The sequence below is a fragment of the Boleophthalmus pectinirostris genome, unplaced genomic scaffold, assembly GCF_026225935.1.
Source record: "Boleophthalmus pectinirostris isolate CB_2022bp ecotype Guang Dong unplaced genomic scaffold, ASM2622593v1 HiC_scaffold_16, whole genome shotgun sequence".
Classification (NCBI taxonomy): Eukaryota; Metazoa; Chordata; class Actinopteri; order Gobiiformes; family Gobiidae; genus Boleophthalmus; species Boleophthalmus pectinirostris.
The window spans coordinates 5,468,711-5,484,230 of NW_026571095.1; the positions used below are offsets into that span (position 1 = coordinate 5,468,711).

Below are 15,520 nucleotides of genomic sequence, written 5' to 3' on the forward strand. Positions count from 1 at the left end.
TGTTTCATTCACACATCTTTCCAAACCTCAAAATGCTCCAAATGTTCCACCTTGTGATGTCATGAAGCCATTACACTGTCACCACTAGTACATATCTGAGTCATATTCGAGTTGTTTTGGTTGTGGATGCAATATTCATTCACACTAATCTGATGGAAAACGGCTCCAATCTGGTGCCTCCAGCTCCCACAAATTCATCTGAGTACAGATCTGATCTGGTACTGTGTGAACGCCTGAAAACACTGATACTCTGATGTAGGTCTGTGCACCGCGAAGTAATTCACCACCAAAACACTAAGAGGCTAGAATATGTGTCCATTCATATAAACGTGTGTGTGTGTGTACGACCTGCAGACGTATAATCTCTGAAAAGTTTCACATGAACCATCTCCAACACGACAGAAACACAGAACAGACTCACCATCAGCAGAACACCCCTCTGTCACAGAAAGAACACTCAGATTCCACTGAGTCGTGTCCTTTAGTCCGACAGAAACTGAACCACATCAGCGCACAATAACAAGCTGTTTTTTTTGAGCGCTTAGTTGATACAAATGAGCCATGCGGTTTTAAGTTTCATTTCTGTAAAACATAAACAAATATGCTCAAAGTTGTGTGGATAGGGAAGGACTGCGGCCACAGAAACGGCATGTCTGGACGCAAATCATTTCTGATACGGTGACACGGTGATTTGTGTCAGTGTAAACATAGTCTTAGTTTAGTTTGGCAATTCCAGGTCTGAAATTATCCAAATGATGCGAGTGTAGGTGTATGGGATTTAAAAGCACAGTGGAGCACTTCCTGTCTTATCACATCACCACACAGAGGAACAGAGTGCTTTGAGTTTGAGAGAAGAACTCAGCCTAAATTTGCAGGATTTGTCTGTTAAAATGTGTGAATGAAACAAAACACAACTCAACTGAGGAAACAGACATATAACAGAAAATAGCGTAACATGGGCCCTTTAATAAAGATTTGAACTGCATCATTCACCACTATCGGAAAAGTTGTAGGTTTGAGGAAAACACACTTCACTCTTCTCTTGGTAAATAATTGGTGTCATAAATCTGATCTTATGACAGTACCTGAGTTCTGTTAAGTGGTTTTAATAAAATGGTTATGAATGTACAGTAGATCACATGTCCCAGTAGACCTGATGCCTAATACACACATCCATCTCCCATTTCATCGCAGCCAGTGAAGGTGAAGTCATTATAATGTTCCCATCACATTCAGGTGGGTTTGTCCTTGGAAGAATATGAACCTGAGCCTGAGCGCTGCGTATTACACTGTTTTCTCATCTAAGTTATAATGTTGTTTCCTCAGCAAAAACACACCTGGAGCTGTTTTTTTTTGTTTCATTCACACACGTTTAACACACAAACCCTGCACATTTCAGCATATTTAGTTCTACATTGTGATGTCATGTGGTACTACAGGAAAGCTCCACTCATAATTTCACTAGAATCATTTATTTATTTATTTAATAGGGACATAGTGCATATTAATGAACATCTACAACATTGCAGTGTAAATATGCCAGATTATAGCAAGACTGCTAATTTCCATCTGTAGTCCCATATTTGGATCATTTCAGATCTGGAACTGCTATTTTCTACTGAACAAAAGGTAAAAGGTAACTATTAGTATTATTATTTTGACCACTTCATCAAAGTCCAAAGGTAGCTTTATTGACAGTTTCTTCACATGTACTGGACATACAAAGGAACTGAAATTACGTTTCCCTCTACCCCATATGTAGACATGACAGGACAAACATTAAAGTGCAAGACAGGACGACATTTATGTGCACAGACACAACAAATAACATCATCTCAACCACTACAGTAACCATAAATAAATAAATAAAGTTAAAACACCAGTGTACAGTACAATGCAGTTCAAGTCACATCAGGTATTAACAGCAGGAATAAAAACAGCAGATGGTTTAGTACAGTTTCTTCTGTGAGTCTAGTGCAAATGGTAAATAGTGCAAAAGGTATAAAATGCAAGGTACAAGACAAGAGGCAAAGACTCTCAAGTCTTTTTGGGGGGGTTGGGGGGGTCTGAGTAGTCAGGCTGGTGCCACCTAGTGCCTCCGCTCAATTTAATTTCTCTCCAGCGACTAGGTCAGGAATCAGAATACACTAGATGATTGCAAAAACCCTGTTCAGGCACCAGCCAGTCAGCAAAGAGACAGATATTTGATTCCTGAGATCGAGGATTTTAAGATGGAAAAAAGTGAATGTTTGGTGTATTTTATCAAGGGGAAAGTCGTCATTGTCCTTCTTCCTGTGGGATTTGGGAAAAGCTTAATATACCAGTTAACCCCGTTAGCGGCTCATTCCACATGTGTTAGTGGTCCGGCAAAGCTGAGAGATTGATGATTTCCACTGATCCTTGGTTTATTACACATTTAGAAACCATACGATGTCCAGGTCTCCACAGCGCTAAGTCTGAATCATACATGAAATAGAAATTAGTCCGTTTAATACCGGTAACCGCACATGACTTGAGTTGTAGAGCACAGAGGTGTGTGTCCATTACACAGCACTGCAACAAACGAGTGACCTGTGACCTTACAGTATAATAAAAATAAAAGGGTGCCGCCACATGGCAAAATCAAGTACTGCAACAAAATATAAATGAAATACTGACTGTTACAACGTCGACCAAATAGCAGCGATTGGTTGAATAAAAAAAAGTACCCGCCTACTGTCGAGTGTTAAATTCCAATGCTGTGAGGCCAGATGGTTTCTACGAAGTGAAACCGGCTGATGAATCAGGCTAGAGTCTGAGTCCGAGTGTTCTACTTCTGTTCCCACATAGACTAACAAGAAAAACATTCAGACAAACACATTTTTGAAAAACAAACCACTGCACGATCAGGAGAGTGAGAGGCCTCTACACCCGCTGCCATGTTTAACTAACTATATCACTCCTCTCTCTGTAACCGCTGCAGTGAACCTCCTCATTTTGGTCTTAAACTGTTCATATTAACCTGCTCTACATGATCTTGGTGTTTTATTTCTCCATTTTGCCCATAAATCTACTCCATTTCACGCCTATAACTGCCAGCCTGATGAGCTTCATTTGACTGGAGCTTCACGTTATGGGTGACCTCACATTCCCTTAAACCACTTGTTCATTCAGTCTGTGCTGCAGTCCACACACACTGGTCTGATACAGTTTTGTCGCAGTGGTTGTGGATTAGTTAAAAATCACTGAGCCCTTCCCACCAGGATGCTCTGGACTTCCCTGTTGTTCACTTTATATTTGCATAGTAAAGGAATATGGGTCTGTCAAATATTGTCTTAAGCGTTCAGCCATAAAGAGCACAGGGCTGTTTGAACACTCCTTTGTTTTAAATGTATTGTCAGGTGCTATTTGACAAATAAAAGTCATAGAGCCATTTGAGCTCATTTAAAACTCCTACAGAAAAATGCACAATTCAGACGACATAACAGAAGTGTTTTCAGATGTCGTCTCATGTCTATAGACTCTATTCATGCTGGTGTTTTTCCTTACACTGGGCGCAACAACCGACTGTGATCAAACCCACAGAAGTGAGTGCGTATACATGCATATGAGTATCCCGGTTATGATCGGGTTTTTGGAGTATCTTGGTTTCAGTATCCCCAATAAGACTGTATCCTTGTTATGAGAAACCGGGATACTGTACCTGGTATATTCTGATGGTAACCGGGATACTGTGGCATGTACATGCAGTATCCCGGTTACTGCAACATAAAGTTGAGTGCCCAAGCATCCAAAAGACAAACACTTTCACAGTCTTTTCATCACAATAGTAGTGACATAGATAAAGTGACCAACATAAATAAAGTGACCATACATGAGTGAAATAACTTAGCTAAACCTGTACAATCTGAACTCGTATGACCTGCACACGTACGATCACTGAAAAGTTAAACATGAACCAACTCCTATACGATATACACAGAACAGACTCACCATCATCAACACCTCCTCTGTTAGAGCGAACACACATAATCACACATAATAACTGAGTCGTGTTCTTTAGTCCGACCGAAGCTGAACCGCATCAGGAGTTTTTTATCAGCACTAACAGTTTAACGAAATGAAACACGAAATGTGAGCAAAGCTGAATTATATTATCAAACAAGCTCTATAGAGGTTAGGGTTTATGTGTTGTAAAACTGAGTTTATTTATGCAGAATATTTGAATTAAGAATCTGCTGTCTGGAAACGTTGGGTTTGATCTGCACAGTGGATCATAACCCCTTACCACTGGTTAGGAACCTCCCGAGCTTCCTATGCTAAAGGAGTTTATGGTTGTTTTTATTTTTTCTAGTATATTAAATTCATGATTAAATAAAATTAAGCTCATTTTTGTGCTTGCACATTTGTAAGATTATGCCAAGACACCGGGATACTCCATTTGATCATGTTCACAGGGATATGAGTATCCCGGTTTCTCAGCACACATGTATACGCAGTATCTCGAATACTGTCATAACCAGGATATGGATGATAACCGGAATACTAATGTGCATGTAGACACTCATACACTCATGTGCTCAGCAGTAAAATGAAGACTGCAGATGTATGTGCTGTTTGGAATCATCTAGAATTTGGCCTCATCTCTTCTAATCACATGTACCAGTGCACTTGGAGTTGTGTGTCAGTGGGGAAATGATGAAAACTGAGGGATGGTTGGAATTGTTGATTATCCAAACATAACGGAACACTACAATGACATGGAGATGAAGAAAACTGGGACATTTTCTCATTTTTCCGCGATTTTGTCAGACTTTGTCAGACTAAGTTGTCATTGCATGTTTCCGAACGTCTTCCAGGTTTGTAGCATAAGCTTGAATAGAGCCTATACAACAATATAATACAGTTTGCAATGAGTGACATCAACATTCCCTGTGCGTGTGAAGCTAACTGTAGACACTACTATGTCTGAAACTCTGTTAGACTTTAATCTGAGCTTTATTTTTAACACAGTCTAACCAGAAAGAGCTGGTGTAGTTGGAGCTATAACAGGTGAGCTGATTTTTGTTGTTAAGCAAGTCCCTCTCAAATCAAATTACACTCACAAGTTAGTCACTCTCAGTATTTTTGGTGAAATTCAAACACCTAACAAGACAATGAGCACTTGTTTTAATCACATGCTTTTGCAAATGTACCGCTTAAATCCGTTTTGTAGTTTTTCAGGCAATCTTAAAACTTATTTGGCTTCGTTTGGTAATGTGTGCATTGTGTCGCCATAGTAACCGCTGAACATTCCACCACAGGGTTACATGTAGATGATATTAAAAAAATGTGGTGTAATCTGATAGTGTAAAATATTTGATAACTTTTACCAATACATGATCTGATAACATCTTTAGCTCTCTCCTGTAAAAATACAAACATCCAGTGACATTTTTAATATCAGCTTTCATAATGTAATACAGTTAAGTAGGTCCCAGCTGCCAGCGTGCCCCCCTCCATATTTCATCTCTCTATTAAATTACAGAAAACGTGGTGACTACAATGAAAGACAGTGTCAGTGTCAGTGGGTGTAAAATGTAAAAACGTTTTGAACAATTTGGGGGAAAAAAATCTAATTGCAATGTTTCTGACCAACATTTTGATTTTAATAATAGGATTCTGTTCAAAGTTCACATTTCTGGGGGTCCGGCGTCTGCTTGTTTCTATGGATACGTCATTGTTCTGCCTGGAATGTTCCACAGTGTGACATTAAACAGCTCTACTTTACATTTATTCAATTCCAAGTGGTTTTATAGCTCAAAAATACTTAGAAAAACAGACATTCTGACTGTGAACGGGGTCGCCTCGCCACAGATCTGAACTGTAACTTGGTCTGGTTAGCATTAAAAGGCTCATATTAACACTAGTTTCTAATCTGTGGTTTAATGTAGTTTCCTCATCACAAACAGACCTGGAGTTGTGTTTTGTTTCGTTCAAGTTTAACACACAAACCTTTCATGTTCACGCTGATTTCTTCTGTGTGGTTATACAGAAACTGCTCCTCTGTGTTTTCAAACTCCACACACCATCACTAAAATCATTTGGATGATTTCAGTTTTGGAATTATCTCCGCTGAGCTAAAAACAGCTGTGAACTTGAAAACTATTACTACATGACATCACAACGTAGAACAGAGCATGTGTGAATGAAACAAAACACAACTCAAGGTACGTTTTTGATGAGATAACTATTATAACATGGTTTAAAGCTCACAAGAACCCTATTTGTGTAATATGGGACTTTTAATCCAAATCCAAAATCCACTTTATTTCTAGAGCAGATTTTTACAAACAAAGCAGTTTCCAAAGTGCTGCACAGAGATCAGAAAATGAAGACAAAAAAAGTTAAATTGCTCAAATGTGGTCATACCAATGAAGATAGAAAGGCTTAATGCCATACTGTGAAACATTCCAGACAAAGAAATAACATCTCCACAGTGAAAAGCATTTGACAGACCCTCCAGCAGAAAAGTGACCCAATGCACCTTTAAACTTATCCAGAAGAATAAAAAAATAAATAAATAATGGACAAACTAGAATCACATTTGAGAACATGTTTGTACACATCTAAACTTCTGGGTTAGATTTTATGTAAAAAAAAAACAAAAAAAAAACAGGAGATTTTGTTGTTTGTGGAGAAATGATTGAAATGACGGTACTTCAAAACTTGAAACCTTTGTGATTTGCCGATAGGGGATTATCACGCTTTTCGGTCGGTTTTGTGCACTTCCACTTCCAACGCAACAACAACAACAACAACAACAACAACAACAAAGGCTCAAACGACGGCTAGATGTCACTGCTCTGTTCCTCTCTGTTTTTCAAATACACAACGACAACCATATTTAAGCTTTCATGGATTTCCGACTGATGCGTGTATCAGAAAGAGGTGGGTTATAGAGATTTGCAGAGATGAAGGGCCAAGCTTTAAAACTAAGCACTGGAGCCCACACTTTAGCGAATCCGATTACGTTACAGGTAGTGGTAGCAGGTTAGCGTTATGTTGATTGAAGTGTCTGAAAAAGCGTCCATTCAAATTGCGATTTTGATGTTTTGATTATGATTAATCCTGCAAATCTAGTATTGAAACTACACACTTTTGAGCAGGTATCCATCCATCCATTTTCTTCTGCTTATCCAGGGCCGGGTCGCGGGGGCAGCAGTCTAAGCAGATAGGTATTTGATAGGTATCTGACCAGGTATCTGACCAGGTATCTGACCAGGTATCTGACCAGGTATCTGACCAGGTATCGATACTAAAAAGTCACACTTACAGAAGCCTTTCCTGAGTAACATTAGAATGATGTTGAGTTGTATCAGAACAAGTGTCAGAGCACATAGACTAGTACACACACATGGACCAACATGAACCTACTGCACCACTGACCATTACACACATATAACACACATGGTATTATGGAGCTACTGTGACCCTGCTGCCACTCTCTCAGGGTGTGAAAAGAAACAGATAATACTCCCTACAACTGTACAACAATTCACCCTTATGTAACAGTTGCCTGATTCATCAGCTGGTTTCACTTTGTAGAAACCGTGTGACCTCGCAGCATTAGGATTCCTTCGTTCGACAGTAGGTGGGTACTTTTTTTATTTAACCAGTCGCTGCTGTTTGGTCGTGACGTATGTAATGCGCCGCTAACAGGACTAACTGGTATATTAAGCTTTTTCCAAATCCTGTAGGAAGAAGGACAATAACGTCTTTCCCCTTGATGAACTTCAACAAACATTCTCTTTGTTCCGACTTTAAATCCTCGATCTCGGGAATCGTTGACAACACAGAATGTCTGACTCTTCACTGATTGGCTGATGCCTGAACTCGCACTTCCAGGGTTTTTGTGAACTGTCTAGTGTATTCTGATTCCTGACCTAGTCACTGGAGAGAAATGAAATTGAGCAAAGGCACTAGGTGGCACCAGTCTGACTAATATAACGGATAACTCTATCATCTTCTGTGACCTCTTGTATAAAGCTGAGATTTTATATTTTATTACTTATTTTTCTATTTTATTTTGACTTGTACATTTACATTTGTATAATTATGTCATTTTTGACACCTGTCTCTTGCTATCTTTTTTTTTGCTACTTATTTATGTACTTATTACCATTTATATTTTTTTCTTCTTTGTTATTCTATTATATTGTGACATGTGAGCTCCGGTGTCCAAATAATTCTAATAATGGATCACTAAAGTTTGTTTAAGTCTAATATAAAAGAAAGTACGATGATTTAATGTTGAAAATGACATTCTATTCTGTAAAAGAAGAGTGTTATTTATTATTTATTATTATCATGATATTGGATCAGTATTGAGTTCCTTAGTATCAAAATCGAGTTTGAAATCTTAGTATCGTGACAACACAACACGCAGTAATAGAAATCATCTGAGTGCCAGTCTTTGTGTTAATGAGGAGGTGTGGATCTGCCTCTTGACGGGCTATAACTTGTTAACTGCCTCCAAGCATGTATTTTTATTAGAATCTTTTTCCAGATCAAACTTTACTTTGTTTTCATACCTGACAGTTTTTGACGGTTCACTCATAGTCTTCCTCACAGTGATCCACACAATTACCATGTAAAGAATCAAATAATATAATATAACTGTAGAATAAAATAAATTATCAGAAGACCACATGAACTTCATTGGACTGTCTTCAAGTGGCTATGACAACTAACTTTGGGGTGGTAGCGATTGTTTTGAACTTGATTTAAAGGTGTAACGTTTCTGCTGGAGGGTCTGTCAGACTGTGGAGACTTGTGAAAGTCAAATTACAGTAAGTAAGAATGTTTTTTTAAAAGATATTTTTAAAGAATAAAAACATCTGTAGGTGCAAAACAGAAATGCAAGACAGATCAGTTTAATGCCATACTGTGGACAATATCACGAATTTCAGACTTCTAATGCATACTGGGACCATATCACTTTTGTTTCTGGTTCTGATATTGTCATATTTTAGTTTTGGGATTCGGACATGGTAATTGTGTGGTTGTTGGATCCTAACAGCGGAAAACGGGCTTTGGAAGTTTGCCTTGTCTTGGTCTCTTTGCAGTGGAAGGTGTTTCTTGGTGAACAGCTGGTGTCTTTCGCTTTGGCGTTGGCTTTTTAAATTCGTAACCAAGGTTGATCGAGGGATCGGGATTTTGTTTTGATGGCGCTCCACATACAAAATGTTCACTGTAAACTCGGGATGATTTCTTAGGCAGCCAAAAATTTCCTTTTTGGTCCTTCCTATGGATCAATCCTGCCCATCGCCTTCACCTTTCACTATTTTTCAATTCCGCTGGGAAGAGAAACAGTTTGAACGGAGGTTTGCAGTCACACACATCTGATTCTGTTTTGCAGTTATAGAGTTTGCAAACTTCCAAAACCCGTTTTCCGCTGTTAGGATCCAACAGCCACACAATTAACGATGTCTGAATCCCGAAACTGAAATATTACAAAATTTAAACCAGAAACAAAAGTGATATGGTTCAAAAGACTTGAAAAGATCAACTTTGTCAATAGACACATCCCACTGGGAAAACAAACATGTAGGTTTGATGCTCACTTTTTCAGAAAATCCTTCCCAGTATGAATTGTGCAATGACCAGAAAACCAAAATCTGTGATGCATGTATCCAAACCAAAGCATGAACATCTCCATGGAGACAAACAGGTTGCAGACCCTCTGCAGAAAAATGACACAGTGCACCTTCAAAAATACTTCGACGTCATACTATTTATTTAACATTTAGTATGAGCCTTTTGCTGTGGATGTGCTCCGTAGTACTCTGTGTGTAACATAGAAGCTGAGGGTTCAATTCCCATGTGGTAAACCCCCTCAGGAAAAGCAGCTGCCGGAGATAACTGTACTGTACTCTTTTACTGTACTGTACTCTTTTACTGTACTGTACTCTTTTACTGTACTGTACTCTTTTACTGTACATGTTGTAGCTCAAGTTAGTTCGAAGGGAGTTGAAATACCGGTCTACCTCAGCCAGTATTTTTTAAAATAATAACTTGACTTAGCCTAATTAAGAAAAGCACACAATGTACTTTTTACGGTCCACTGCCTGCTGGTTTCCATAGAGATGTTCCTGCTCTTCTTACACAATGTAGCATTAAAAAGCTCATATTAACACTAGTTTCTAATCTGTGGTATAAAGTAGTTTCCTCATCACAAACAGACCTGGAGTTGTGTTTTGTTTCGTTCAAGTTTAACACACAAACCTTTCATGTTCACGCTGATTTCTTGTTATACAGAAACTGCTCCTCTGTGTTTTCAAACTCCGCACACCATCACTAAAATCATTTGGATGATTTTAGCTTTGGAATTGTCTGTCGGCTCAGCTAAAAGGAGCTGTGAAGTTGAAAACTATTACTACATGACATCACAACGTAGAACAGAGCATGTGTGAATGAAACAAAACACAACTCAAGGTAAGTTTTTGATGCGATAACAATTACAACATGATTTAAAGCTCACAAGAACCCTTTTTGTGTAATATGGGACCTTTAATCCAAATCAAAAATCCATAAAATGAAGACAAAAAAAAGGTAAATTGCTAAAATGTGATCATACCAATCCTAAAACAATAAAACCAGTAAAAATCTAACAAAAGCAGAACCATAAAATCATAAAATAGCAGTAAATAATTCAAATAAATCAAATAAATGAAAGACACAGAGGAGCCCACAACTCACACAGTGTTAAAAATCATAGAGTAAAAGGGTTTTAAAATGAGACTTCTACTGTGTTTAATCTTCTATCTATTGTGTCTCCATGAAAACAAGCACAACCGGGCCAAGTTACAGATCAGGTCTATGAAGAGGCCGCCCTGTTCTCAGTGGGGATGCATGTTTTTCAGGGCAATAAATACACCTGTAATTGAATAAACACTTACAGAGAACTTTAAAGCCATAGAATCTCCATCGTGATATTCCTTCACCCGAAAACTCCACATCACGTCACTTTAAATCACCTCATAAAGCTGTTTGCTAAATGGAGAATGGTCACTTTTTTCCACTTTCAAAGCTTTCAAAGCACTTCACATCAACAAACCACTCACCCATTCACACACACACACACTCAGACACTCACACACACTCACACACCGGTGTACGCAGACACTGGGGGCAAGGTGGGTTATGTTAGGGTGACCAGATTTTCAAAATAAAGACCTGGAACATCCCTGGCTTGTGGTGGTTGGTAATAATAAACTTGTGAAAAGAGTGAGGAATTACCGAAAATTGTTCTGCACTCGGCACTAATGTGAGTCAGTATAGTCACATTTTCTTTGTGTTTTGGTCATTTTTAAGCAGATTTTCTGTATTTGACCAAAACAAATGACAGTTTATGTTTCTTTTTACTGTTGCGGGCATCAAATTGGTCAAAAATAGGGACACCTGGGATGTTTCTTGTATAAAACTTGGACAAATCAGTGGTTTTGGATAAATCTGCTGGGACAGGGGACACAAGGCTCAGAACTGGGACTGTTCCAGGTAAATACTTTGATTTGATTTGATTTGATTCAGATCCCCATTAGCTGATGTCTGTGACACCAGCTGCTCTTCCTGGGGTCCACATATAACACACAACAACAACAAATAAGACACTTACAAACAAAACAGCTACACAAAGATTAAAATCAGTTCAAAACTCATTTCTTAATAGAATTCATTACTGATTACTGATAGTGAAGGGCTATAAAATAGTTCTCACTAGTTCACTTATTTTTTTTTACACCTGGTCACACTAGGTTAAGTGTCATGCCCATGGACACAACGGTAGCATTCGTCCGTGGGGCCAGGAATCGCACCACAGCGGATCTGACCTCACAATCGATGATGTTTATGTCAAGAGCGGGATTTGAACCATGGACAAAAACCCTACAAACTACACTCAGATACATGATAGTTATTTTAAAGTGGGTGGGTTAAGTTAGAGTGACCAGATTTTCAAAATAAAAACCTGGAACATCCCTGGTTTGTGGTGGTTGGTAATAATAAAACTGTGAAAAGAGTGTGACAATACCAAAAAATTGTCCTGCACTCGGCAATAATGTCACATTTTCTTTGTGTTTTGGTCATTTTAAAGCAGATTTTCTGTATTTTACCTAATCAAATGACAATTTATGACTCTCTTTACTGTTGCAGGGATCAAATTGGTCAAAAATAGTGACACCTTAAACATTTCTTTTATAAAACTGAGACAAATCAGTGTCTCAAAGTATAAATCTGCTGGGACAGGGGACACAAGGCTCAAAACTGCAACTGTCCCGGGTAAATACAACAACAACAACAAATAAGACACTTACAAACAAAAACACTCACACAAAGATTAAAATCAATTCAAAAATCATTTCTTAATAGAATTCATTACTGATTACTAATTGTGATGGGCTATGAAATAGTTCTTCACGTCTTTTTTTTAACGTCTGCTCACCCTAGGTTAAGTGTCTTGCCCATGGACACAACGGCAGCATTCATCCACAGCGGATCTGACCTCACAACTGATGATGTTTATGTCAAGAGCGGGATTCGAACCATGGACAAAGACCCTACAAACTACACGCAGATACATGATAGTTATTTTAAAGTGGGTGGGTTAAGTTAGAGTGACCAGATTTTCAAAATAAAAACCTGGAACATCCCTGGTTTGTGGTGGAGTGCGTAATTACCAAAAATTGTTCTGCACTCGGCACTAATGTGAGTCAGTATAGTCACATTGTCTTTGTGTGTTGGTCATTTTTAAGCAGATTTTCTATATTTGACCTAAACAAATGACAATTTATGTCTCTTTTTACTGTTGCAGGATCAGATTAGTCAAAAATAGTGACACCTGGGACATTTCTTGTATAAAACTGGGACAAATCACTGGTTTTGGATAAATCTGCTGGGACAGGGGACACAGTTCTTCACTTCTTTGTTTTTTTTTTTTTTTTTTGCGCCTGGTCACACTAGGTTAAGTGTCTTGCCCATGGACACAACGGCAGCATTCATCCACAGCGGATCTGACCTCACAACCGATGATGTTTATGTCAAGAGCGGGATTCGAACCGTGGACAAAGACCCTACAAACTACACTCAGATACATGATAGTTATTTTAAAGTTACTATAAACTTATTTTAATATAACGTAGCCTAATATAACGTCATATTTTTGCATATAACTTGCATTTTTTGACATGTTCTCCTCTTTCTTTGAATAGGTTACCATCCACTGTCCACTGCTACAACTAATCGACACATAAAACGCATTTACTACGTTTTTGCTGTACCGTATTTAACAACGACGCATGCTCCCGGTCACATTCCTTTACCGTCCCGTGAGCAAACGTGCCCTTCACCTGTGGACCGTAAACCAAGACGCATACGTGACGCACACTTTGTTAACTCCACGCTAGCCTAGTTGCATTTTTTTAATTGTCTGAAAACACGAAAAACACTAGAGGGGATATGTTATTAATGAATGCAGCGGTGCTCGGAACGCGACTCCACCGGGCCTGGCAGCGTCGGAATGCGTAAAGCTCACGTTAAACCGCACGCCCGTAAACGATAAATGCCAAATCGTTATCGCTCATCATACGCTATTACGACCACGCATAGAGTACGACTAATGTTTGGATCTATTTCGCGATCATGCTGCAGGCGCGCTGTGATATGCGTCTGCGCTTCACTTACCGAGAACGCCGTACGATGCCGATGCCGAGGACGTCTGCGGGGCTCGCTGGTGCTGCTGGCTACTGCTGCTTTCCGATTGCTCACTTGGCACCGTCCTGGAAGTGTCCATCCTGCCCGCTGCCCCCTCCGTGTCTTCCGCGGAGCTCGTAGCGGTGGAGCTGGTGGAGGTGCTGGTGGAGGTGGAGGTACCGCTGCTGGTGATGTCGCTCTCCGCTCCCGTTTGCATCGCGGTGGGCTCGTGAGGATGAGGGTGATGGTTTGGGGAGGTAAAGGCTGGTTTGTTGTTGGCACAGGTGGGAGACGGTGAGACGCAGAGGGGGGTCGGTAGGTGGCGGTAGGTGGCGGTGGTTGTAGTTGGACCGTGGATGTGTCCTGGATCACGGCATCTTCGCGTCGGTTCCCCGCGCGCAGAGGCACCAGTCGTGACCGGGCTGTGACGACACGGAGCGGGGAGACACCACGAGACACCACAACAGGTCCCTTACATGCGCTGACGTCACAGAGGGAGAGCACATGTGTGAACAGGGAACATGTGTGAACAGGGAACATGTGTGAACAGGGAACATGTGTGAACAGGCATGTCAATCAACACAAACAAGACCAATACTACAAACACTACTGCGAATACTACTACTACTACAAACAAGACTACTACTACTACTACTACAACTACTACTACTACTACTACTACTACTAAACACTACTACTAATACTACTACTATGAACACTACTGCTAATACTACTACTACTACAAACAAGACTACTACTACTACTACAACTACTACTACTACTACTACTACAAACACTACTACTAATACTACTACTACAAACACTACTGCTAATACTACTACTACTACAAACAAGACTACTACTACTACTACTACTACAACTACTACTACTACTACTACAAACACTACTGCTAATACTACTGCTACTACAAACAAGACTAGTACTACTAGAAATACTACTACTAATACTGGTCTACTACTACAGACAAGACTACTACTACTACAAAACCTACTGCTAATACTACTGCTACTACAAACAAGACTACTACTACAAACACTACTGCTAATACTACTACTACTACAAACAAGACTACTACTACTACTACCACTACTACTACTACTACTACTACTACAAAACCTACTGCTAATACTACTGCTACTACAAACAAGACTACTACTACAAACACTACTGCTAATACTACTACTACTACTACAAACAAGACGACTACTACAAACACTACTGCTAATACTACTACTACTACTACTACAAACAAGACGACTACTACAAACACTACTGCTAATACTACTACTACTACTACAAACAAGATGACTACTACTAGAAATACTACTACTAATACTGGTCTACTACTACAAACAAGACTACTACAAACACTACTACTAATATTACTACTACTACAAACAATACTACTGCAACCATTACTACTCATACTACTACTACTACTACTACTACTACTACAATTAAGACTACTACTAATACTACAAACACTACTAACTACTACTACTACTACTACTACAAACACTACTGCTAAAACTACTACTGCTACAAACAAGACTACTACTACTACTACAAACACTACTACTAATACTGGTCTACTGCTACAAACAATACTACTGCAACCATTACTACTAATACTACTACTACTATTACTACAACCACTACTAATACTACTACTACAACCACTATTGCTAATACTACTACTACTACAAACAAGACTACTACTACTACTACAACCACTAATACTAATACTACTACTACTACAAACAAGACTACTACTACTACAACCACTACTACT

The 15,520-nt window shown here is 39.2% G+C and overlaps 1 protein-coding gene across 1 annotated transcript in view; it reads right to left on the bottom strand.

Moving 5' to 3' along the window:
* Positions 1-14,128, bottom strand: part of LOC110174809 (anoctamin-8-like) — a 43,916-nt gene extending 29,788 nt beyond the window's left edge. The window contains exon 1 of the mRNA XM_020940918.2: positions 13,699-14,128. Coding sequence (XP_020796577.2) covers positions 13,699-13,924 — 226 coding nt within the window. The 5' untranslated portion in view covers positions 13,925-14,128. The remainder of the gene's footprint in view (positions 1-13,698) is intronic.
* Positions 14,129-15,520: the final 1,392 nt, after the last annotated feature.